We start from the raw sequence: 25,213 nt of genomic DNA, 5'->3' as shown, positions 1-25,213 counted from the left end.
TGTTTATTTTTGAAATTTAATATTAGCAAAATATTTCTCTAAAACCGGTAATATTTATTTTACATCATTTATTATACTCTGTCTTCATTGCATTTCCTGTCAGTAAGAAATATCATAGAATCAGTTGACAAAACGTTGGGTAAAGTTAAATTTCCATAGAAACATCTACAATATGCTTCGAAACATTGAAATACATTACTATACGTATTAGAAAACACTTTTACCATTATTATCTCTTGATAAATACAGATCTTATTATGTATCATTCAGTAGTTATCTTCTTCTTGGAAAAAAATACACTTGTACCATTTCTCCACTGAATCCCTCGGTTAATATTTCATTAAGTTTTTATATATGCTATCTCAACAGAACGTTTTAATCAGTTGTTTCTATTAATAATTTCGATCATCCTCTGTTTAAGTGTAGAAGATTCGAATCACAAAGACGAAAATGTAACACAAACTGTGACACAGCTTCTGTTTCCCAAGACCACTTAAGGAACATAATCAATTTTCTACACGACACAATACCATTACTCTAAAATCTAATTACCTTTAAACATCGTGGTACAGACTGAACTTCATCGCTAATGACCTATATAGTAACCGATGCGACCTAAAAGACAAGAATAAAGAAATTTCAACAATTAACTCTCTATCTTTCGTTACATTTACAGTAACCTGAACATTTCTTCAAATTTTAAAGTTATAAATCAACGTTTCTAGTTAGAATTTTAAAAGAAGGCAAAGCAAATTCAACCCGGAACAAAAAAATACATTCATTAAAAAAGTGAAAGTATACTGTTATACTAAACATCGTGAAAGAAATATGTGTATCTTGGAGAAAATTTTGGAAAGGATTCATCTTCAATGCAAATCACTGAAGTGACTTTAAAAAAGGTCAATGAGTCATTGGTTTATTATCGTCTGATAACAGCTTTTTGGTTTACCTCAATGAACTCACTAAGAACATCATTTTATTGTCAGTTAACATGGTTACCGCGAGGCAATCTTTCGGCTGACTTCTACTTATTGCCAGCACGAATATAGCATACATGTCCCAACTGAATGTCCAAAACCCAGTTTTCTTGAAAACGAAACGTCAAACGAAAAACATTTATTCCATTTTTCGATTTATATTTTGTTGCGATTTATATATGTTAAATCACGAGTCATTCAATCACGTTCCTTTCAAAAATCACTGTGATTTTTCACACGATTTTTCGTGATCGTTTCTAATTAGTGGAGAACGTAACAATAATTCTACGCACGCGTCGCATAACCTGTACGCTATACATTAACGACATCAAAATAAAAATGAGAGGTACATCGTATAAAATAAAGAAATACAGCAATGTCTCGATGAGTGAGACGTACTTAGGTCCGTTTCGGAGCATTCATGGCAAGGCGGTAAGGTTTTTAGCCCTTATAAATTTATTTTTACCCGAAGCCGAGCCTCTACTTACCTTCTGTTTACTCTGTTTTGATTGATTCCAGAGAGATACCCACCACTGTTGGGAATAACGCCGTTACTCGTGTCGCATTCATCGAGGAATCACTGTAATAAGGAACAACGACGAATAATGAATAAATTAATGATTATAAATTCTAATCAACAATACATGTTGTGTAATTATAGCAACTCATTCTTCTATAATTTCATTATTTCTGTTGATGTTTGAAAACGCAATGTCAATGTAATTCATTTCCGAATCATACTGGATATGGCTTTCTTTTTAACGATCAAGAGTTACAATCACAGCGAGCAAATTCATCGAAGCTAAAAAAATCACAATCGTAAATGAAGTTTAAATTACAACCATGATCATGATTCTGCGATCACTCTGATAAATCCCTGTTAGTCATTCTTCACACCATCTCTAATTCCCAATCAGTTTCGAGAGACCGGAACAGGCAATATCGCGTCGTTTCGACTCCTCGTCCCACTGTTCGAGAGTTGATCGATCGACGAAATTCTTCGCAATACGTACCTACCAAACACGCCGGTGTTTGGCTCCCGATCGCACATTAACAACAGCGTAATTGCAAAGCGCGTGCGCAAGAGACAAAGACAGAGAGTAAAATATGCAGTTACTAAGTACGTTAAAATTAGAAGCTGAAAATATCCAGGTGACCTTTAAGAATGAGGTCCCGTGGTCATCTCAAGGTAGATCATCGACCGTGAGGAGGTTCTCCTCACCGATCTCCCACCCCCCCCCCACCTACCTCCTACAACCGTTCCCCCTCCCCGCGTCATCACCCCCGTTTCTCTCGCACAAGTTCCACTCGGCCAGCAGCTAGTCATACCGTCGCTGTGACACACTTCCGACTGGAATTCTTTTTTTTCGCTCTCTCTCTCTCTCTCTCTCTCTCTCTCTCTTTCTCTCCCTCTCTTTTTTTTTCCTTCTTTTTGTTTCGTTCGAACGCGTTCCGTATCACAGGGTTCAACGATCCATCCCGAGAGTGCGATCTGTTATACGTGTGGTACCACAGTAAGCGGGGCCCCGGCTAGTAGGACACTGGTCTCGATAACGCTCAGAACGTGTACAAGGGCTTGGGCATCGAACGCGCGATGATGATGATACACGCCCTCCTCTTTCTCTCTCTCTCTGTCTCTCTATCCACCGTATTCAGAGGCCGCGTCGGAGTCGATTTTTAGGTCCCTCTCTCGTAACGGCCCTTGGTTTATACATACACACGACGCCGCCGACAATATGATAATCGCATGGACAACGTGTGCGCGCACGTCATTGATCGACACTGTGGGATATAACGTGCTTGGACAGTTCGGCCTGGCTTCCGTAAGAAGTCGTTTAACACGCTCACTGCGATGCTGGTCACCGATTACAGGCGCCATTATACGAAGAAACATGGAATCTTTGAAACAGGATTTATATTATAGAAGGATACAAACATTGTTTAGCGTTTTATAAATTATTATGAGTAGAAACACCATTAACCCTTCAACCGTTTCGTTCGTACTCGTATCGTATGGCTACGTATTTTAAATTACAAAATAAAATATTAATATCATGTATGTTTTCATATATGTAAATGTATAAGGGTGTCCCAAAATAGATGTAAGTTCTTGGAAGGGATGATTCCTGGGGTGATTTGAAAAAAACTTTTTCCTTAGCGAAAAAGTTCTCCGAGGCTTCGTTAACGAGATATTAACGAAAAACCCCGACCAATCAGAGTTCGGCCGGCAGACTCGCTCCCTGATTGGTCGCGGTTTTTCGTTAATATCTCTTTAATAAAGCCTCGAATAACATTTTTGCTACGGAAAAAATTGTTCCAAATCACCTCACGAGTGACCCGTTGTAGGGTACTTACAACACTTTTGTTTCACCCTGTACAATAGTGTCCCTAGTGTTGTATAGATAGTACTGCACAGATTTCAATGTGTATTTAACAGTTTCTCGGCAAAATAACACATTGGCTTGGTTTTTTTTTAAAACATCGAGCTCAGGTTGAAAAATATAATTAGTGGTAGAGTAATAATGAAAATGATGTGTTTTCAAGTAAAAACATAAAGACTAGTATTTTTAATAACAAAGACCTAAACCAACGTGTCTTGTCATGATACTGTCCTAACAGTGGAAATTATGGCATTCAACGAGTTAACTTTTCCTTGTGACCACAGTCAATGAGTGAAATTAAGTTCTCAGTGTCTGTGTGCAGTCTATGGCTGTTAGGTTTGTGATGCCGTCACGAACCCAGTTCCTGATCAGAACCCAATTCCTGATCAGGTAAGTATATAAATATCATATAATAAGTTTATTATAATTAAAGTTTGTTTCCCAAAAAATTACTAAATAATTATTAACAATTTTGAAATTTGTACGTAGTACTTGATAGCTCAGAATGAGATACGGATATATGATTCAAGTGATTAGAAATTGCTCTTAAGTGATCGGGAATTGGGTCCGTAACGGTAATTGGAAAACTGTACGTAAAATGTTCATTAGCTGTTTAGAGCTGTCGGGATTTTATACCCGTAGTGAAATTAATCGATCTGTTTCAAAAGTACTGGAGAAAGGTGTTGATGTATCGGTGAATGAAATATGAAACGATATTAGAGCGATTTAAATCGCGTAACGGAAATTGCGTAATGTGGGGCGATAGTATTATGTCTTCGTATGACATTAATGTTATTCAATTGATACACTTAGTTATCAACGTGACCTTTTTGTGATGACCAAATTTAGGTACTTTGTAAATATTTAGTAGATCAGCGTACAAAAACTGTTAAACCGGAAATAAAGTTCTATCCAATATTAATTTGTAGGTAAAACTTGCTTGTGACTGAAACTGTAAAGTTGCGTCAATGTCCGTGGTCTACTTATAAGTAAAATTCCTGAATTAGATTGTGTCGATATATTATAACATGCATAACTATTTTGAAAAAATATTCATAATAATTCAAATTGTTTATGATAAAACTGTTCCTCGCATACCTGTGTTTATTTTTCATATCTTACAAAGTGGGTTTCTCATTTTACGCTGGAGTTCCGCTCGCATGTAATGTGATTAGGCGGACGCAAAAAATATTGAGTCCAAGATATTTGGACTCAATATTTTTTAAATAAAAAAAAAGGAAAGGGAAGAACGAATTAAAAGCGAAGAAAAAGAAGAGAAAGGTGAAGAATACACGATATCCGGCTGTTAAGTCGCGTCAATAAATAACGCATTTTTATTTTATAAATGTATCTTTCATCAAGATGGCTTATAATTTATATTAAGTTGAGTCAGAAATAACTTCTATTTTCTTTCAACCTCATTCTTGTTTAGGATACTCTGTAATTTAATATTAGGTTCAGTTAGAAATAACTTCCAGTTTTTCTTTTATGATATAATTTATAATTTACATTAGCTCATTTATATCTTGTTTATTATCATTAATCAGCAGGTTTCTTTTATTTGCTAATTTATGTAGAATGAGTGACACGGTCTTTTTGAACAAAATGCTCCACTCGTGATGGAAACTATTTACTGTACCGATAAGTAGTCCATTAGTTTTTGTGTAACCCTATACTCGTTTCAAATAATTCAAATACCTATTTTATGTTCATATTGGAGCTATAATGAATTACTTAAAAGAGCTAATAAATACTAAGTAAATACAAAAGTGATGACCATCGTGTTTAATGTTACAACAATATGAAGGGAATTACAGCGAGTAAGATTACTTTTACACGCACACAATATATTAACTTTCTATTTATGTATTTTAGGTTTTTATGTAAGTATGTACGCGTTGACATGAGACATGTACAATCATTACTTTCATTATTCCTTTACTCCTAATTATATTTACGAGATGCTAAATCCTCTTGCGTAGAAATTGAATGTTTCTTCGTGTAATTTAATGGTTCCGGTCACCGGTGACCCCCATCGCAGTTAACGTGTTAAACTTTTCTCACACTTTCATTGCCATTAGGAACTCATAAATCTCCTTACTATACTGAACGTTCGACTACTGAATATGAACAAAATACGTAAAAACCGCGATCTAATTGTAAATCTTAATTTCCAAGAAGAAAATAAAGATTTTACCAAATCGAGATTAATATAAAAAATTCATCCAACTCCTTACTACCCTGAATATAGGCAGAATGCAAAAAAAATGGGATTCAATCATAGATCTCTATTTTCAACAAATAATTCCAACATGTAAACATGAAATAAAGATTTTATGAAAGAGGTGATTTCTGGGATGGTTTGAAACTACTTTTTCGCTAAGAGAAAAGTAATTTCAAATAACCCCAGTAATCATCTCTTTCAAGGACTTACATTTTTTTAGGAACACCCTGTATAGTGAGAAGTTGCAATGTCTCAGATCGTCATCCTGACCTTTAAACAGTTATTGACGTTAAATATTTGTTTGTAATTATCTCCTCATTCAAGAAGGAATATTACTTTGTCATAAACATTGGTATTTCCACTATTAATTAACTAACAATGACAAAGTACATTTTTGTATCTTTTATTCGCTATTCGAAACTCTTTATCAAAATAATGAATTTCGTTATCTCTGGCGACCACCATGGCAGATAATGTGTTAAAAAAAGATACGAACGCCGAGGATAACGTAATATTACGTCGCTGATTAATTATAAATTCTGCGGGTCGCTCGTAGATGATGCCATCGTAATACTAAGTTTATATTTCACGACGATTTTCCTTTGTGTCTCAAAAATTTTCCATTCTACTGTAATAAAATACGACAATAAATTCCATCATGTAGCCCGAAAACATTACTTTATTTTTACTTAAGATGTCTCCTGACAAAGAAACACATCCGCCATTGCATTTGGTTACGGCGATTTCGATTTGACAGACAAAAAGGCGTTGGACGATCAGCTGAAGTGAAAACTGATGTTTTTTTGTTTTCTCACTTTTGACCGTATATACGTAAGAATCTCTTTTTAATTTAGTTATTCCTTTAAAGCGATAAAAAAACATATTATATAGGATATCCAACCTGTCGAAAAAAAGAATAACATTTTTTCATTTAAAGCTTCGCTTTCGAGATATTCGAATTTGAAAATGTGCTGTATACGCGTGCAATTAAATCGGACTTAGTGCGTCTGTTCATTGCACTCCGTTTCTACTTACTTCCATACAACGAATGTACGCGTTTCAAAATAACGAATCAAACTGGTCAACGCTGACTTTATATATCTAAGAAGCTAAACCAGAATCGTGTTCAATAACTTTTAATTAACACTAAAAAACCAGGTTTAGTTCCATCATTTTCGGACCTATTGAACAATGTAATTATACAGTGGGCGTCAAAACCAGAGTTGGGCACAATTTTATTCGAATAATACATAGTGAAAAGCAACAGTATGGAAGAGCATCATTCTGAGCTTTAAAAAGTTAATGATATTAAATAATTGTTTATCAAATGTCGATTCATTCAAGAAATATTATTTTGTTATAAAATTTGGAATTTCCACATTCAAATGATTGAAAATGACGAAGTGTTCTTTTTATCTTTTAATCGTTATTCGGAACTCTTTATCTAAATAATGAATTTGCCAATGTCTGGTAAAAACTAAGTATACACTTTAGAAAAGTGTGAGTCGTGTAATACTTCTGTAGCACCCTACTAATTGTAAGATCAAGATAATACAGTTGGAATTGATCGTCCCGAATACCGACAACAGCAATTTCATGATTCGAGTAATTGTAAAATAACAAACCTGAATTCCGTCATTTTGACGTGTTTGGTAGTTCTAGTGTTAATGGGTTAAGGGTAAATAAAATGATCCGCAGAACCGACATAAGTGACAATCTAATATTACCCAGGTAAACGACGCCGCCGTGTGGTAACGCGTGTTCGCAGGAAGAGGAAGAAAGTCGACGTTGCGCGGTGGCGGTTCGCTGCTAGGCACGTTTTCGGAAATGTAGGTCTACGAATGGATTTCCTGCACGACTCTCACACACTCACACGCACACAACTGGTCGGTCTCCTCGCGCCGTGCATTATTCTCTTTTGGCCCCGTCGAACTGTTTATCGTGCTCGTCGGATCGAAACGATCTCCCCGGTGGATCCTGGGGACAGGAAGATAGCCTTTCGAAATATCCGGGAGGAACCCGTCAGTACACATACACGCTGGCAGAGAAAAAAAACGTACTCGTACATCGGTGACACCTACTATCGATTCACAGATCAGATGAATGTAACGGTGAAAAAAAATGTGTCGATTTTATCGCATTTTTTAATTGATAGCAGCTCTTGAAAACATATCCAGAAAATGTTTTTTTTTTTTAAGGTTTGAAGTGAAATAGTAATTAATAGTTTAATAGTGCCTTAATAAATATACAAGGTCTCAAAAAATTCAATTTGTTTGAGTTTCACACAAATAATTCGCAATCAGACGCTCCTTTGCAAAGCGGTAACACCGGTCTGGCCCGTTAAGGACATAACACACGTTAACTCGGTTTCGATGTAATGTGGAATTTCCTTTATCCCGCGTTACGTCGGACCTACTGCACTACTTTATTTTACTCGAAAACGTGTGTATATATTTATACGGTTCAACGCTCTTTTTCTGTTTTCCCAAGAGATATCTATTGTTTGTCTGTTAATTTTCATTTTAACCCTCATCTTTGTGTCAATTTGACACATATTTCTCCTAAGGAATGATATTATTTCGTAATATATAGTATGTAAATTTACCTGAGGTTCCATGATTTTTATTTTAAACAATTTGCAAATTTAACTACTTATCTTTCCATTATATGAATGTTTTACCAATGTGTCAATTTGACACCGAGGGAATAATTAAGTTGGATAAATGAGGGACGGTTGAGGGTTAACAGAATTCTTCAAAAATAGAATTTCATCCTCGAGCAGTTGACAATACTGTCTCCAAGTGTAACACTAGCCTCATTAACAAAAAACTAAGTTATCGTGCAATAACCAGAAGGAAACGATTTTCAACTTGCCAGCACATTAAAAACCAGCATTGTCAATTCATATAATCAGAAATACTATCTTCTTTCACTGTGTATGTATACATATCTGGACCCCAGAGCCACACTCTAGTAAGTCACACTTTTCAAACTTTAGAGGCGAGGAAATCAAAGGTGCAAAAACCTTGTAATTTTGGAACCGTTCGGTAAAAATTCAACGAGAAACAATCGTTACCTTCGAACTATTGAATGGATTTAAAACACGTCCCGATATGTAGAAATCGTGAACATTATATTCCGAATTTTTGCATAAATCTTTATTGACCACAGTTAAATAAATCACAACCAAAAACGTAACAATTCATTCACGTAACCTTTTTTTTTATCACTAACACTCGATAGTTTAGAAGTTCCTACGTTCTACTACCACTAAATAATACTATAATACGTAACAGAAAAATAAATTCTAAAAAAACTACATCAAGTTTTTAAGAATGACATGCTCTTAACAGCATTGACGAAGCAACTTGCACCGAATACTCTAGATTTATTCGTCGATTATATATTTTTCCTTACCTCGATTCCAAGAATTTCGAATCACGAATAATGTGCAAAATTTGAAATCCTCGAAAACCGTTCATCGATTCCGAGGCGTTTTGACGTTTCGACAAACCCATCCCTAATCCGGTTCACTTGGCCACGTATCCAAAACTTTCAGATTCCATTCCCCCAAAAACAAACACCTCAAACTAAACAAAAATGTGTTCTCCCGTTTCGACTTACGTTTCCTCATAGAATCATCTGATGCCCAACCTGAGACAGCCTGTACACCTGAAATTTTTGGCGAACGCTCCAGAAGTTGGTGAAGAAGCGCAGAGGGAGGGGTTAGACGAGGAAGAGGAGTCAACGAGGTGACCGATGGAGGCGGAGAGAAGAGAAAAGAAGAGAACGAGCAAGAGAGGGGGGGGCAGGGGGGCCACGGAATGACACTGTTCGTGTGTTACTCATTGTTTTGCTGAAAGTGGTGGTAGTCGGCCCGCGCGCTCGCCATGTTAAACCCGTCGTATTTACGAAACCGTGGACGTGTAGTAGTGGTGGCACCGTGTTCTAGACGTCAGATGCTGCTCGACGAAGGAAGTGGCTCTCTCGTTGGCGTTGGCGGCGGCGGCGGCAACGGCGGTGGTGGTGGTAGGCGGTGGTAGCGAGCGCGCGGCACACTTCGCGCTTCTCTTTTGTAAGTTCTCGCAGTGACACGCACCTCGGGTTGCTCCCGCAGGTGAACACACGGGATCGTTTGTTTCCTCAGTTCGTTCGAACACAAACGCAACGCCACCATCCGTCTATTTTGTTCTTGTTCATTTGTTTTTATTTTCCGACCCGCGATCCATTCCGTGCGGAACCGTGTTTACCGGAGGAACCGCGGGAACCCAGAACCGATGCGCGTGGAACAGCGGGACACGGCCTCGGCCTTGCGACTCGTCATCCTTGCAACCGTGCCGCTCCGTGGATACCAGTAGAACACGGAGGAATCGACGAACTACCTTTCCGCGTCTCGTTCAAGCGCCACGTGCTCGAACGTGTTTGGGATTTCCCGATCTCTTCCTACGTGTTTGGACGGCAACGGTTTCTCTGGCCGCCAGTTGTGACGGTTCCTGCTTCGTGGCTGACTACGGTCCTGTATTTAGCAAGTAAGGTATATTGTTTGGTGTAGAGACATGTGATTTAATGTTTTTTTTTTTTTTTTTTGAGGAAATCTTGATGGAGGAATCAAGGTTTTGTACTTGTAAAGTTTATATTCGTGATTTTTCTCTACGTCGCATCGTTGGTACTCGATTGAAGATCGAGAAGATATTTTCTTTTTGAAATATGTTACGTCCAAAATTACAAAATAATAGAGTACTTATTGGTACAAGTAATGACTGCCCTTCTTACAGAAAACTGGGAAAAAATGGCCGTTAGATTGCGGTTTTTTATGCGTTTGTATCAGTTTTAAAGATTTGAAACGTTTTGGCGGGAACTGATAATGGCTGTATTGGTTTCGATTGAGAATTTGAAATAAAATAAAATAATTGACAGTTTGTTGCTGAAGAAAGGAAAATATTCTAATTACGAAGTGAGATAATATTTCAAGTGTTTAACCGCTTATGAATTATTTTACAAATTCTGTTAAAACTAAAATTAATAAATGACGTCTGAGTACTGTTGGCATAACAGAGAAGGAGCGTTAAACCGCATAAATATACACGTTTTCGAATAAGGTAAACTAGTCCAGTAGGTCCGAGTTAATACAGAACAAAGGAAATTCCACATTACATATATCAAAACCGAGTTAACTCGGTGTATATCCTTAAGCGGTTAAACATCACGCTGAAATATGTACTCAGACACTGGTTCTATTCGGTATCGTTCGAATAACAAACACCCAAATGGTACCCATTAAATGGCACCCAGATCTGCTTTCTTTTAGACATTTTATGAATGAAGACAGATATGAATTTCTGAAACATTATGAATAAAATTCAATTAACTCCAGAAAAATTACGAATTTCAGATTTTTTATTTTACAATTGCTAAAAATATAAAGATGCTTTTGTCGGAATTTATGTTGACTTTCAATTTATTATATATTTTACACGATGCTACATTCTGTTATATTGTCATTATATATTATACAATTTAGTTTAGCATAAATTCAACGCTGATAGTTCTAGCATTAATGTTAAATACGTATAGCTTAATGCCTCTGTGGTGTTCTCAATTTCAAAGTCACTTAGAAAGAGGACACCGGCTAGTAATCGATCAACGATCTATTTGCCCAATTACTACGTGAAGATTGTTCCATTTTAGTGAGAGAAACGCCTACGACTGCGTCGACACTATTTCGTTTGGTTAGACGGAAAGTGAAAAATCGGTTTTCAAAAGAGTAAAGTGTGGCTCAAATGGGAATAGACGGAATGAGTTTGAAAAATGTCGGTGAAAGTACACGACGGTCAAGTTTACACACGAAGAAAGCGGCATGAGATGCACCGTTTTAATATTGCAGACTGCAGACCTATTCGGAGCATCTCTGATTCCGTAATGAATTCACGTCTTACATTGTAGATTAGAATCACTAGAGCGTGATTCTTCTATATTGTTTAATACGCTGAATCTTATGCAATTGAAGATGACACATACATTCTTTGTAATTGATATATAAAATAAACATTTGAGTATAATTAAACAAACATTTTGAGCTACAACCTGCTTTTAAATTCATTTATTAATAACTGTGAATATTATATATAATCGTGGATCAAATAATAATTGAGATTCGAAAGAAACATATAACGTAAAGGAAAATGGTACAAACGTCAACTGCAACCAGAAATATTTTTAATGTTTTTATATAGATTGTATATATAGTATGTTATATTGTCGATAAAATATTTAAATATTTTGCGAAAGATACCAAATAAAAGTGCCAAGATATAGTGAGCTTTAAATACTGTATTTAATTTTAACGGACGCTATTTTGAGTGAAGTATTAAATATTTCAATGAATTTAAACTGTACTGTTACGTTCCATCGCGAGTACCGCTAACCTTTCCACAGATTTTATAGAAGTAAAGCGCTGATTGATCGACGACTAATTTCGTCCCAAGCCAATAATTGTAACCCAATTTTTTTTTGGCGACGTCTGATATTTTTAACCGCTCGTCAGATTCGTTTAACACATATTTTATACATTCCCTCCAGAATAGACTGTTCTGCCACAGAAAGTAACAAGTAAATATAAAATTTGTCCGTTATTTATAACGTACAGACGAAAGGTAATTGTCAACTGTGTTGGACTGAAACAAATTTCTGAAGAAGAGAAATGCAAATTATTTATTATTTAATACACGCATGGTAATATACATATTGCGCGCATCTTTATTTTACTATGTAACTTGATGTCTAAATAACATATAATTAACGATATTAATTTACATATTATATATGAGCTGTTCACAGATGAAAGTGACATTTTTGAATTTGTTTTAAATTTTAGTACCAAAGCACTTGATTGGTAGTTAACTGTTCAATATATTTAAATAAACATTAAACATCAATTTTCTGGAGTTAATCACTTTGACAAATTAGTGGCTCGTATTTGTGATTATAAATATATTTAGAATTAGATTGAGATTAACACTAGAACTACCAAACCGGTAAAAATGACGGAATTCAGATTTATTATTTTATAATTACTAAAATTGTTAAGGTACTTTCTTAGGCATCCAAGTCGATCATTAATTTATTATATATTCTACGCTATACTGTATTATATTGTTATACATTTCGATGTATTATACAATTTAATTTAATATCCGTTCAATGCTGATAGTTCTGAAACGAGTTAGACCAGCATTTTTCTAATTACACCGTGTTACCATTTTCATTCGCAGAATGCTCCGACTGATTCTCATCTCTGCCTCCATTTTCGGGGCTTTCTACGAAACTGCGGCCGCTTCTCAGCACATTAACAAAGACCCAGCCAACCGCTACAATGCTCGTTTCCACGCTTACGAGGAGCCGTACAGTATTGACTTCACATATCACAATTACGACCAAATGAGTCGTTTTCTACGAGCAACGTCGCTCCGTTTTCAAAATTTAACTGCCTTATACTCCATAGGAAAGTCCGTGAAAGGTATGCTTGCCAAGACACCACTTTATTATCTTTGTCTGTACTTCTTAACCCCATTTACAATGAGCTACGAGACTGTTCGAACGACAACGAGGAAATTCAATGCTTCTTTGTGTATATAAAACTTGTACAATTATACATATATCAAAATTGTACGTTTTTTTTAATTTTTTTTTTTTATAAATCTCTTTTATTCATCTACCAGTCTTACAGTTTGTAGACTTGTACGTGTGTTATTTATTTAGTTAACAATCATTGAACATAAACGAATTTCATAAAAAATAGTAAAACAATAGATACACAGGTTGTAAAAAAATTGTTTACAACCGTGTCGTTCAAACACTTCCATTGCTCTCTGTATATGCAGGATGTGTCATTTAAATCGATCCCTTCGAATATCTTCGAGATCGTTAATGGTACCGAAAAATATTTCAGATAAAAGTTGAAATGAAATTATTTCCCCTTCGAAACCATTCAACTTTTATCTGAAATATTTTTCAGGATCATCGACGGTTTCGAAGGTATTCTGATTCATCTATATTGATCTTCTTTATATAACTCCCTCATTCATTCTTATAATTTTATTTCTGCCTACTGACGTGATATCTGACATTCTCAATTAACTATGTATTATTCCACAATTATATCTAGTGGTATAATATTAATAGAGTTTCATATACTAAGGAACTGTAATAATAGATTTCAACATAAAAAATAGAACACAAAAATATTATTTTCCAGGTCGCGACTTATGGGTGATGGTTGTTTCTTCCTCACCTTATGAACATATGATTGGCAAACCCGATGTGAAGTACGTAGCCAATATACATGGGAATGAAGCCGTGGGTCGTGAGTTAATGTTACATCTGATTCATGTAAGTAGTCATATGATACACTTTGCACCGCCATTGACCCCGAGTTTATATTCGTACCCAAGGGAAACATTATTAACTTGGTCGCCGATTTGTGAGAAATTTCGTTGGAAATGTTTATACGAAGAGTTTAGGCAAATTTTTTTACTTATGATGAATATACCAGGTGTTTTAGTTCTCTTGATCGTCTGAAATATATCTCTCCATTGTTCTCTAAAATAATTTTTATTTCGAAAAGTAAAGTGTTTTCGCGTTCGCGTATTTAATTGAAAGTGAAATACTCCGGTTCAACTTGTCGAAGTAAATAGAAGTCATTTGGAACACCTTGTATAAAAAGAAAATATTGAATTTTCAATTTTTCTCAAAAAATTTGAAATTTTTATTCTTCAAGGTCTCCTGAATGTTATGCATTTGAAAAGAGTAACATGAGCTTGATAGTTTAAATATAATTCATCTTCAGAAGATAGTATTAACAATCACAATATCTATTATTTCAGAACAAATTACTCTTTCTTGTAGTTATGTTTCACCTAAGCAACCCTTTTATTGCAGATACTCGTTTTTCCACGACATAGATTTCTGTCACATAATTTATGAAAATTAATATTTGCATGAACATCCGCGGTCTACTTATTACCATTTGGTGCGATAGTTGATATCATAGACCGTTTCTTCGTTGAGAAGTTATTAATGCACGGATTACACAGGTGCTGTGTATAAATACTTCATCCTGATCTTATAACCTTTCTAATGTATTCAATTGAATCACAGAACAGACATTCTAAAATAGTAATACGGAACCACGACCTGTGTACTAACAATGATGATACGTTCTTTTACGTCACGAAAAGATATAAATTAATTTTAAGTATTAGAATTCAGAAATATTAAGTACTACTTTTGTATTCACAGTACTTCGTAACGAATTATGGATCGGATCCATTTGTTACGTGGCTTCTAGACAATACTAGAATACACATTCTGCCATCTATGAATCCTGATGGTTTCGAAGTTTCTAAAGAGGGATATTGCGAAGGTGGGAGAGGAAGGTAAGATTTTTCCATCATTTTTGTTAAAAATTGAAAAATAATGAGAAATCATCATTTCTAACGAATGATTTATTCTGTACAAAATATGTAATTTTCTATAGTAAGGTCTCAAGCATAGAGCCATGCTATAGCACGATCTATATGCAAACAGAATGTTCGGTGATGGTAATATGTTTACAGCAAACGTAGATATCACAAACAAGCAACTTCATTGGATGACAATTCACTCAAAGTGAAAAATATTGATAACAAGTGCGAAAGTGTGAGTCCAATCTGACACCTGAAGTATGATTTGCTTTGACATGTTTTCTGTGTTACCTATTACATATTATCTATGTCAGCCATTGGAATGCACGCCGTACACTAGGCAAAAACAAACAGCCTCTTTTAACTGAAAGTTTGGCTGGGAAGCAATTCAGTTCAACCCAAGTCCAGAAACTCGAATAGGAACAACAGGACTGAAGAATTAGAATTTAAACCAACCAAGAAAGGAGAGACTCGAATTAGACCAACCAAGGACTGAGGGACTTGAATTGTACCCACCTACGACCAAAGAATTCGAATTGGACCAATCCAGCACCGAAAGGCTCGATTCAGAATAACCTAGAACCGAAGGAGTGGGATCTTGGCCCTGTTTTGATAGAAATAGGGTCTCTTGGTCCTGAGTCGATCCGATTCAAATCTCTCAGTCTAAAATTGGTCCAATTCGGATCCTAAGGTCTTAGGTTGGTGAATGATTGGTTTCTTGATCATGGTTTAGTTCGCGATTAAATATACTGTCAATGAAATCTTGCGGTTTCTAACCAATCTCACGCATAGTTGAGCAAGTAAAATGCATAATAGGAGACGTAGCAAAAATTGTACGGGACAAATCATAATTTATGTTTTACTCGCTGTCTATAAACATGTTGCCAGAACCGAAACTCTAGTCCATACATTGAGCATGCTGTGCTTAAAATATTGTGTATCTCATCTTTGAAAATTCAATCAACTTACGTGTTCGAAATTCTATATTTTTATTGAAAATATATTCTAGATATAATGCCCGTGGTTTCGATTTAAACCGCAACTTCCCCGATTACTTCAAACAAAACAATAAGAAAAGCCAACCGGAAACAGAGGCTGTTAAAGAATGGGTGTCCAAAATTCAGTTCGTATTGTCTGGAAGTTTACATGGAGGTGCCTTGGTTGCCAGTTATCCGTTCGACAATACACCGAATTCACGTAAGTTCCCTTTTGTACGCAAATACAAAATCAAAAAGAATATACAATGAATACCTCTGTCATTTTTTTTGAATGTTTTTATATTCTCGACAATTTATTGAACAATTATATTCTAATCGAAGATAATGTTACGAATATTAGTAATTTCGAAAATGAATATTTTTCTGTTGCTACTAAAATTAATTATATTACGTAAGGTATATGATTGAAAGCAATCTCATCCTGTTGTGTAACTTTTCATGCTGTCAGGAATATGCCGGTCAGCGCCATTATGTGCAGGTATATGGTGTATTTGCTAACTGATTCATCTATCGAAAGTCTTGATATCTGTTGCCAATTAATTTATGCCGGGCTTTAATCCGAAACGTGTTTTAATTTAACCACATATTAAGCTACAGCTTTGGCATTATATGATTGCTGTATTAACAATATAACAAAAAGACAATGTCGTGTTCGTATGTTTATTTGGAATTACATTTAAAATTTGGTAATGCTTGAAAATATTACATAATTCCAGTGGGTAATTCACTATCTTTCGCCAAATTCATAATTTTTTTTATCTTATTCGTATTCTCGTATATTCCACGCGATTTTATCAAGCAAAAGAGTAAAACCATGGACTAAATTTAAACTACATTCTTCATAAGTCATCTTATGAAGAAAGTAATGATTTACTCGTTGGTACGTCTAATATATAATTAATACTCACACTGCAAAATTTAATCTGCCAAAAAGTGACATTTTATGTACTTCCGCCTAATACAGAACGGCACAAAAATAACGCAATCCTAAACTCTAACGCACGAAACACAATTAATGTAAACGATGGAGCAATTCTACGATATACAATAGTATACTTTTCATTAATTATTAAAATTTGTACGTTGCGTTATTTCCACGTCATTCTTTATAAATACCGGGTGCCTTGACGTATTTCTCGCGAACATATAACGTGGTCGTAACAAGAGTCGGAACAACTACTGAAGAGATAAAAGATACAATGTCGATCTACATCCAAAATCCTCCTAACTTTTTTACTATTGCCAACAGCCTATGGAAAGTTAAAATTCTTTCAAATATTCCAAATATTAAACAGAATTTACAGTTACCCTGACAGCGAATCAACTTACAGTCAGTCAACAGTTTTTTATTTAATTTACAACCATCTTTAAACCCGTCTACTATTTATATTATCCTTTAATTTACAACCACGCTATATCTCGACGTGAACAATACCTACAAGTTTCATAATGCACCCCTTATTAATTCTATGTGACGCGTGCTTCGCAATTAGACTTCCTTCAATGTTGCGCGAAATTTCAGTGAATGAAAACCGTGCAAGATTTATAACAGGCTGGATCAGTCTTTCAGAGTTACACCTCGGCGCCAAGCATTTCGGCGGACGACGACGTGTTCCAACACCTGTCGCTGGTGTACTCTCGTAACCATGGATCCATGCACCAAGGACTACCGTGTTCACCGTCTCAACCGGGATTCAAGAATGGTATCACGAACGGGGCGCAATGGTACCCGCTCACCGGTGGAATGCAAGACTTTAACTACGTGTGGAACGGTTGCATGGAGATCACGTTAGAGCTATCCTGCTGCAAATTTCCACCAGCTTCCGACTTGCAATTCTACTGGGACGAAAATCGTGCTGTGAGTTTTGAACTTGAAACGTTTACGTTAACCTTGAATAGACGCTTCCTAATTTTCCTATGTATATTTTGTATTCTGGTACCTATCAAGTGTTTATTCAGTTATTTCTCGACATAATATAGCGACCCTTCGATTTCTACACTAGCATACTGTATTTGATGAAAGCAGAATGTGTTTTATAATATTCGGTGAGTATAAAATACTGTAGTCGTTTATTATTCAAAAGATGCTACAAAGAAATTTCTAAAAAAATGTTTTGTCCCATATACGAACCACCCTAATATTGTCTGATATTTTATGTTATTCAGTATCCCTGTTTTATGTCTTTTTAATATCTAATCAAGGAAGTGAGAATATTCGACTGAAGAGAATAATTGAGACTTACTTAAAGTAGTCTGTGACGAACGTTTTCAAAACAATATACTAGCAGGGAATGTGTTAAGGATAGAAATCTAATACATATTACGAAAGAATACAGTTACTAAATACATAAACGAATAAAACAATTTTATATCCTTTATTTGAATAAATAAAGGTATGATTTATAAAGCCTATTTGTAACGTAGTATTGTGTTAACAATCATATAAAGCATTATGTTGCCTGATTGTACGGCTAGATAAGAACATGATTTATTATTCACTTACAGTATAATTTATGTTACACATTTAATGTATCATGTCTTTACTGTAATTAGTAACTATATCGGGTAGATTAATACAACCGGGCAAGAAGTTATTCTACATGCAAAAACAAATCGAAAATATGGAATAAAATTTTTTCCTATGATGCTTTGTTTCCGAGATAATCGAATTTGAAAATCTGCTGGATACACGTATAATTGAAAAGGACTTTGCTACCGCGTCTGTTCGTCACATTCCATTTCTACTTATTGTCACCACGAATGCACACGCATACTCGATGAAATGTCCAAGTGGTCTTTTTTCGAAAACGAAGCCTCGTATGAAAAGAATTTATTCTTCTTTGTTGACACTATTTTTTCTTATAGAATCACGTACTGCCCGGTTATATCACCTGACCTGAAACAGCTATAGAATTCGATGTGTCTGAATATGCGTATAATAATTATGTTTATAATGTCATATACCCTAAATGTATAAACTTTGATTTTTGTAGGCTCTCATTAAGTTCTTAGCAGAAGCTCACAGAGGTGTACGTGGATTTGTAGTCGATGAGAACGGGAATCCGATCGAAAGAGCGTCCATTAAAGTGAAGACACGGGACGTTAGTTTCCTTACCACGAAATATGGTGAATTCTGGAGAATTTTATTACCAGGACTGTATAAACTTGAGGTAATATATCCATGTTCTGATACAATTATAATTGCTTCGATTTAATTTATCTCTATTGTGTTCATTTAAAACTAGTTCTCCCACAATATTGTTAATAAAATAAGCAAATTCAATTTTACTCATTGTTACTCTAAAGTCAGCATCAAAATTGTATTTCTCAAAAACTGCTTTAGATCGTACAATCTGATTTTATTTTTTCAGGTATACGCCAATGGATACCTTCCCCGCGATGTAGAATTTAGAGTAGTAGAACAGCACCCGACGTCTTTCAACGTAACGTTATATAAGGCGAATATTGTAAGTATAACATGAATACTGTATTTTTTCGATATTAGTTGTATAATACAATGGTGCCCCTATTAATGTTCACATTTCTTGCGCAGTTAATAGTCGCAAGCTATCCTAATCATCTATGTAGTAACTGAACAATCATAGCCATTTCTTCAACAGACAATTCTAACATTTACTACATAAAAAAAAGAATTCACAGAAATTCTACTATTTGTACCAAAATTTAATATTGTATTAATATATATTTCATAAACCTTATTTCGTAGAAATATTAATTTACAGAGTGAAAAATTGAATACCTCGAAAATGATTTGTTCACCGATTTATGTTTATTTATTAACCCCTTTTGTTGTTGAACCTTTATCTTAGTATTTATCGATAATAGAGATATCCTAACGAAGAGGAAAATGGATCCAACTTCTACACAGGAAACAGGGACCAACTTCATCGAGATCACGTGATACATTTTCGACCACATCCTGGAACCAACACTGCAGCTTCTGACGCGAACAGTGGGATTTTCTCGTCTCTCAGTAACGGATTCAATTCTTTCGTCAGTAATTGGTTTGGGTGATTAATAATAATTTATTGAAACCGATACGGTCAATTAAATTATCATCGACGCAAGGGCCACATTCGACTAAACTGCGGACGTACAAGAATTCAGATGAGAATTTTAAATGACGAATTATTATATCGAGAATAGATATAATAGGAAGTTGTTGAATATATTTAAATATTTTAATACCATTGTATTACAATATTTAAATATTCTATTGTTGAGAATATCATGATTATTTATTATTTTGTAGTGTTATTATTTTCGATTATAGATCGTCTAACAAAGTTGCAGGATTCTGAAAATTTTTCAGAATTTCGACAAAATATAAAATTAAAAATTGGTCGATCAAAAATGCAATTGATATTGTAGATATTTCAATGTCGTATAAACGAAATTCGTGTATCTGTTTTACGGTAAATTATATGAAATTATTTATTGATTATTAATGTTATTTATTTACTTTTAATATTATTTTAAATGATAAAAAACAAAGTATATTGAACAATTTCATTTTTGTTACTCTGAGCTGTGTAACTATTATTACCGAAATAATAATTTAATTTAAAATGCATTCAAATTTAAGCTTATTTTAAAATGTTGTTCGAGAAAATTAGCTAATATATTGTACATAAAATATAAAGATTTATTGTAATACATAACTAATTTGCAATTCAATATTTATTTCTTTAAAAGCAAATGCGAGATTTTTTGAAAATGTTTTTTGTCTCTCTTATAAAATTTCCTTTTCATACGGAAATAACAATTACACTACATTTTTCTATTTCATCATCTTCAAAAACTACAACGTGAAATTTTACGAATTGAAAAATATTTCATTACGTTTCATGTTACTAATCATTACAAACGAACCTGCTTTCTTTTTACTAACTTTTAAGTGAAACAAATTTTATTACACTTTATTACTATTTTTTTATGCACAGTTACCATTTAATGTTTTCAAGTTCATAAAATCTTCCAGTTACTATATATTTCTGCCTTGTAGGTGAATAAAAGAAAATTGTATTCAATATCGAAGTTATTAATTAAAATTATATTTTTTACATTAAATAAATGCATTTTGGAGAGAAGTACATAACGAACAAATTTTGAATACTACACACGTATCATGTATTATGATTATTAAACTATAGATGTTGAAATTTGAAGTAAAATTTTAAAATAGAACACAGCAGTAAAAGCGGAAGTAGAATTGTTACATAGATTAATTAAGAGAAAATTATACTGAACGAAATTCATAAACATTTTTGCTTCAGAGATTAATATCTATTTTTGTAGATCATCTAGGGTATAGCAGATATATTACGTCGCGAACGATTCTACGCACATATAGGTGTTTTAAAAATATGAGCGTACCTTCAAGAATAAAATTGCCATAAAGACATAATGAAAACAGTTCATCTAAAGGATATTTGCTCTGTTTGACACTTTTTTAAAATTCTAATTTGAAACCCGCTAATGTGATTCATCGACAAAATAATTCATTAGACGTATAAAATAAATAATTAGAAAGTTAAATTAGAAATGTAAAAGAATTAATAAGTTTCTAGTAAGTCTTCGCAATAATATATTGCATAAACAGAAAGCACTGCCTTTATACAATTACAGAGGCGACATTAACAGTAACAGTAATAATTAATAACAATGTAATATGTATATCTCGGTATGATTATTTCATGTATATTACATCTCTTATTTTGTATAATACAAATTGAGAAATTATAGATGTCCTGTAACCATTGTGTTCAAGTTGTATTAATAAAAATGAAATCCATATACATACTACAAACCTTACAATGATACCTCAGATTACGTAATTATGATATTATTACAGCTTATATTATTATAGCGTATAATCTTATAAAGACGTTTTTTCCTTCGTTTCTTTGACTGGAAATATTATCAGTTGGTGTATTCATAATGAATAACAAATAAATGGATTACAATAATTTATTCACATATATCAAAACTATGTATAATATTTGATTCAATTTACAATGTCCATTTTCAAAAATAACACTGTAGAGTATTACAGTACACTTCATTACAATTCTTTTGTAACTTGATAAATTGAAAAAAAATAGCTAAAAACAAGTAACGACCTATGATCAAGTATTGGAAAACTTCATATCAATTACTATTATTTACAGGTGGTGCATTAAGTCCACCAATATCACCAGATTCAAGTTGTTTTAGAAGGCGAAAGAGAGCTGCAGCTTCTCTGATTCGGCTGAATTCAATACAAAAAGCCTGCACCTCAATGAAGAGTTCCTTTACATTGATAATCTTATTCCTGATCAAGGATTGCAGAAACACGCAAACTAAGCGTACTAAACGATTCTGCATATAACGATCCTTTATAGTTTCACAAGTGGAAATACAATTGCTAATGTACAAATGAACAAACTCTGTAGGTAAATCAACAGTGGTAGTCAATCTATTTACTACTTCCATTGAATGAAGAGACATTTCCATATTTACCAGAACACTTAAATATTCTGTTATTTGACTTGATTGCATAAGTTTCAACAATACTTTGATTGCAATCATAGGATTATTTTCTACCAAATCTGGTAGTTTTCCTGGAGTTAGGCCAATATGATAGACCAGTTTTGGATCTCTGTCTAACTCATCAAAGAGATGTTGTTGTTGTTGTAGAGTGACTGCACTCTTAAATGCTTTGCCCATCAGTCTGCGGGCTTCTGCACCAGCACAATTTGAGACACACATATTGGTATCATATTCGATTGTAAATTGTGAAGGTTCTGTGACATTGAACCATGACAATTCATCAAAAGATCGAAAAAGTGGAGGTGCTAATCTTAAAAATTCAGGTCTATAACTTTCAAAGCATAATGGTGGATAATTATCCTTATATGCATAGATTTCAGCCATGAACTTTGTTACATTCTTAGAATTGTAAGTTTGTATGGCTTTGGAATGATCCATATCAGGTAAAATCACTGGATTTCCACATTTTGCAACAGCTGGTAACTCTGAATGACGCTCAGCTAATTGTGCTTGCAAATTACTTAAATCAATGGACGGTACAGTTGCAAAAGATAACTCATCCACAATCTGTCTTGCAGTTTTCTTTAAGATGTCTTTCTGATTGCTCCCCAATAAATTGATTAACAAGTTTTTCTCACATTGTGACAAAACTGGAATATGTCCTGTGACATTAGTCTTTGGTACACTATTAGTAGAGTCCTTTTGTGACTTCAAAACCTGAACAAAAACAGGTGCAAATGGTGTGGAAGCTAGTGGTTCTCCTCTGTAAAGATCAAACAATAAAGCGACAGCAATCACACGTTGAACATTTTTTGGCAATAAGTCTATATGTTGTAAAAAATGAACTAATGTTGTTCCCACGTTAAATCGTTCTTCCTTTGGAAATACTTGATGTAATTGATTGCAAAGGCTTTCCAAGTTCGTGTCAAGGTTTTCCTCTTCAAGGATATCCAATAATTTTGTTAAACCGTTCGGCTTCAGCGTCATGTTGATTACATACCAAATTATACTATGTTACAGCCTCTTGGTGGTGGTTGCTTTCCACGATTATATTCATGAATATCTCGATTCCAATACAATGATTTGTGTTGAACGTCAAATATTATATGTGACATTAACTTGTAATTCATAATTGTTGTTACATCTCATACGTGATACTTTATAGGTTATGACCAGAATCACCGACGAGATAGAAAATAGACTTATCATCTTATGGGACTTTGTGTCTCATGTTCTAAAATACCGATCGTGCAGTCAGAGATTTTTTGCTGCCCTCTACGTTATGAGAACGGTGAATTCGTGAATTACAGTAGAAGCCCAATAATTGAGTGTCCGTTAATTGATCACTAGGAACACCCCTCGCTCCAACGTATCCCTCGACAAGTTGAAAATTTGAACAGAAATATAGCCACATTCCTTAACATTTCCTCTACAAAATACGAATCTTCGAGCATGGTTTTTCTTATCAGTTATGCCTCGTCTGTGGTGGTGCGAACAGATTATACATATACTCAATTAATAAAGAAATAACAATTGTGTAAATAATAAAAAATTACATTGCCCCACCCCCTGACTGATAACCTGGCTACGCCCATGAATAACGCAGTTATTTTTTAACCCGTTCGGCTCCATGACATTCTGCGGGTGATGATACCTTCATATACTGATCTTCGGGTGAAGAAAAATCTTCATATGATGATTTCAGCCACAATAGGGCGCTAAACAAGTAAAAAATAGCAGCCACAATAGGGCACTAAACAAGTAAAAAATAACAGCCACAATAGGGCGCTAAATAAGTAAAAAATAGCAGCCACATAGGCGCTTATCAGTCGCAACACTAATCATTTGTCAATAATTAGAGTGTCTCCTTTGTTCGCCACTCTAATTTACTGAATCCAAAAATCAAAAAAACTCCGCGCACCTTCACTGTGCAATACGCAACACAAACTTTAGATTGATGCAGTTAGTGCAGCCACCTGGGCTGTCGTGAACCACTCATTGCAGCTATTTCAGCTGCCTTGTGGTTCTGCTGTGGTTCCAGCATTGGGCATTTCATCGATCGTAACACTAAAACAAACCCGATCAATTCATATCGCAACACTAATTCAACAAAAGAAAACGACTTAAGTAAAAAGTAATAAGTAATCGCGCTCAGTCATTTTCGCAACACTACCCTGAAAATAAAGAAATGATCTTAATGCAAACACGATCTCATCATACGCAACACTATTCTCCAAGGAATTAGGAAGATTAATATTGACAATTTACAAAGCTAATGCAACCCGTGATCTAGTCGCATCCGCAACACTAATTCAATCCGCGATTTTGCCCAATATTGCTGGTCGTTGGGCCGATATGACGGCCAATATACAAACTACTACTACAATTACAGGCGAGTACAGTGAAGAAATATTTAGTAATGATTCCACATCCGAAGATGCAGAGCCATTCGTTGCTGCCCTCTTGAGTACACAGTTTGTGCTGGGCCTCTTCTTTTCTTCGGCGGTCCGCCCCCTGAAACCCTAATGCTGCTCGGTTGTGGACGACCAACGACTCGAAGAGTCTGTATGATCGTACCACGAGTGCAATCGAGCAGGTCGTTCGTTTCGACAATCCTATC

General features: G+C 34.6%; 2 protein-coding genes across 2 annotated transcripts; one reads left to right on the top strand and one right to left on the bottom strand.

The window, feature by feature from the left end:
- The first annotated feature begins 13,838 nt into the window (after positions 1 to 13,838).
- Positions 13,839 to 20,128, top strand: LOC107185806 (carboxypeptidase M). Its single transcript, XM_015573568.1, has 7 exons — positions 13,839 to 13,970; positions 14,880 to 15,016; positions 16,053 to 16,240; positions 17,604 to 17,899; positions 19,035 to 19,211; positions 19,413 to 19,508; positions 19,888 to 20,128. The coding sequence occupies exons 1-7, from the start codon at positions 13,854 to 13,856 to the stop codon at positions 20,074 to 20,076; spliced, it is 1,200 nt and encodes a 399-aa protein (XP_015429054.1). The 5' UTR covers positions 13,839 to 13,853; the 3' UTR covers positions 20,077 to 20,128.
- A 2,084-nt stretch (positions 20,129 to 22,212) lies between these two features.
- LOC107185763 (CCR4-NOT transcription complex subunit 11) lies at positions 22,213 to 23,757 on the bottom strand. Its single transcript, XM_015573520.1, has one exon. It carries the CDS (start codon positions 23,578 to 23,580, stop codon positions 22,213 to 22,215), a length of 1,368 nt encoding a protein of 455 aa, XP_015429006.1. The 5' UTR covers positions 23,581 to 23,757.
- Between the last annotated feature and the right edge of the window lie 1,456 nt (positions 23,758 to 25,213).

Source organism: Dufourea novaeangliae, unplaced genomic scaffold (assembly GCF_001272555.1).
Source record: "Dufourea novaeangliae isolate 0120121106 unplaced genomic scaffold, ASM127255v1 scaffold56, whole genome shotgun sequence".
Classification (NCBI taxonomy): domain Eukaryota; kingdom Metazoa; phylum Arthropoda; class Insecta; order Hymenoptera; family Halictidae; genus Dufourea; species Dufourea novaeangliae.
This window is presented reverse-complemented; position numbering and strand designations above follow the sequence as displayed.

What these genes read in the sequence shown, in the direction of transcription:
- LOC107185763 (XM_015573520.1), bottom strand. Translation starts at nt 23,580, where the DNA reads ATGACGCTGAAGCCGAACGGTTTAACAAAATTATTGGATATCCTTGAA.
- LOC107185806 (XM_015573568.1), top strand. Translation starts at nt 13,854, where the DNA reads ATGGTTGTTTCTTCCTCACCTTATGAACATATGATTGGCAAACCCGAT. An exon ending in CGACAATACACCGAATTCAC is followed by an intron (nt 16,241 to 17,603) that starts GTAAGTTCCCTT and finishes AGGCTGGATCAG; the next exon opens with TCTTTCAGAGTTACACCTCG. An exon ending in CAGGACTGTATAAACTTGAG is followed by an intron (nt 19,212 to 19,412) that starts GTAATATATCCA and finishes TTATTTTTTCAG; the next exon opens with GTATACGCCAATGGATACCT.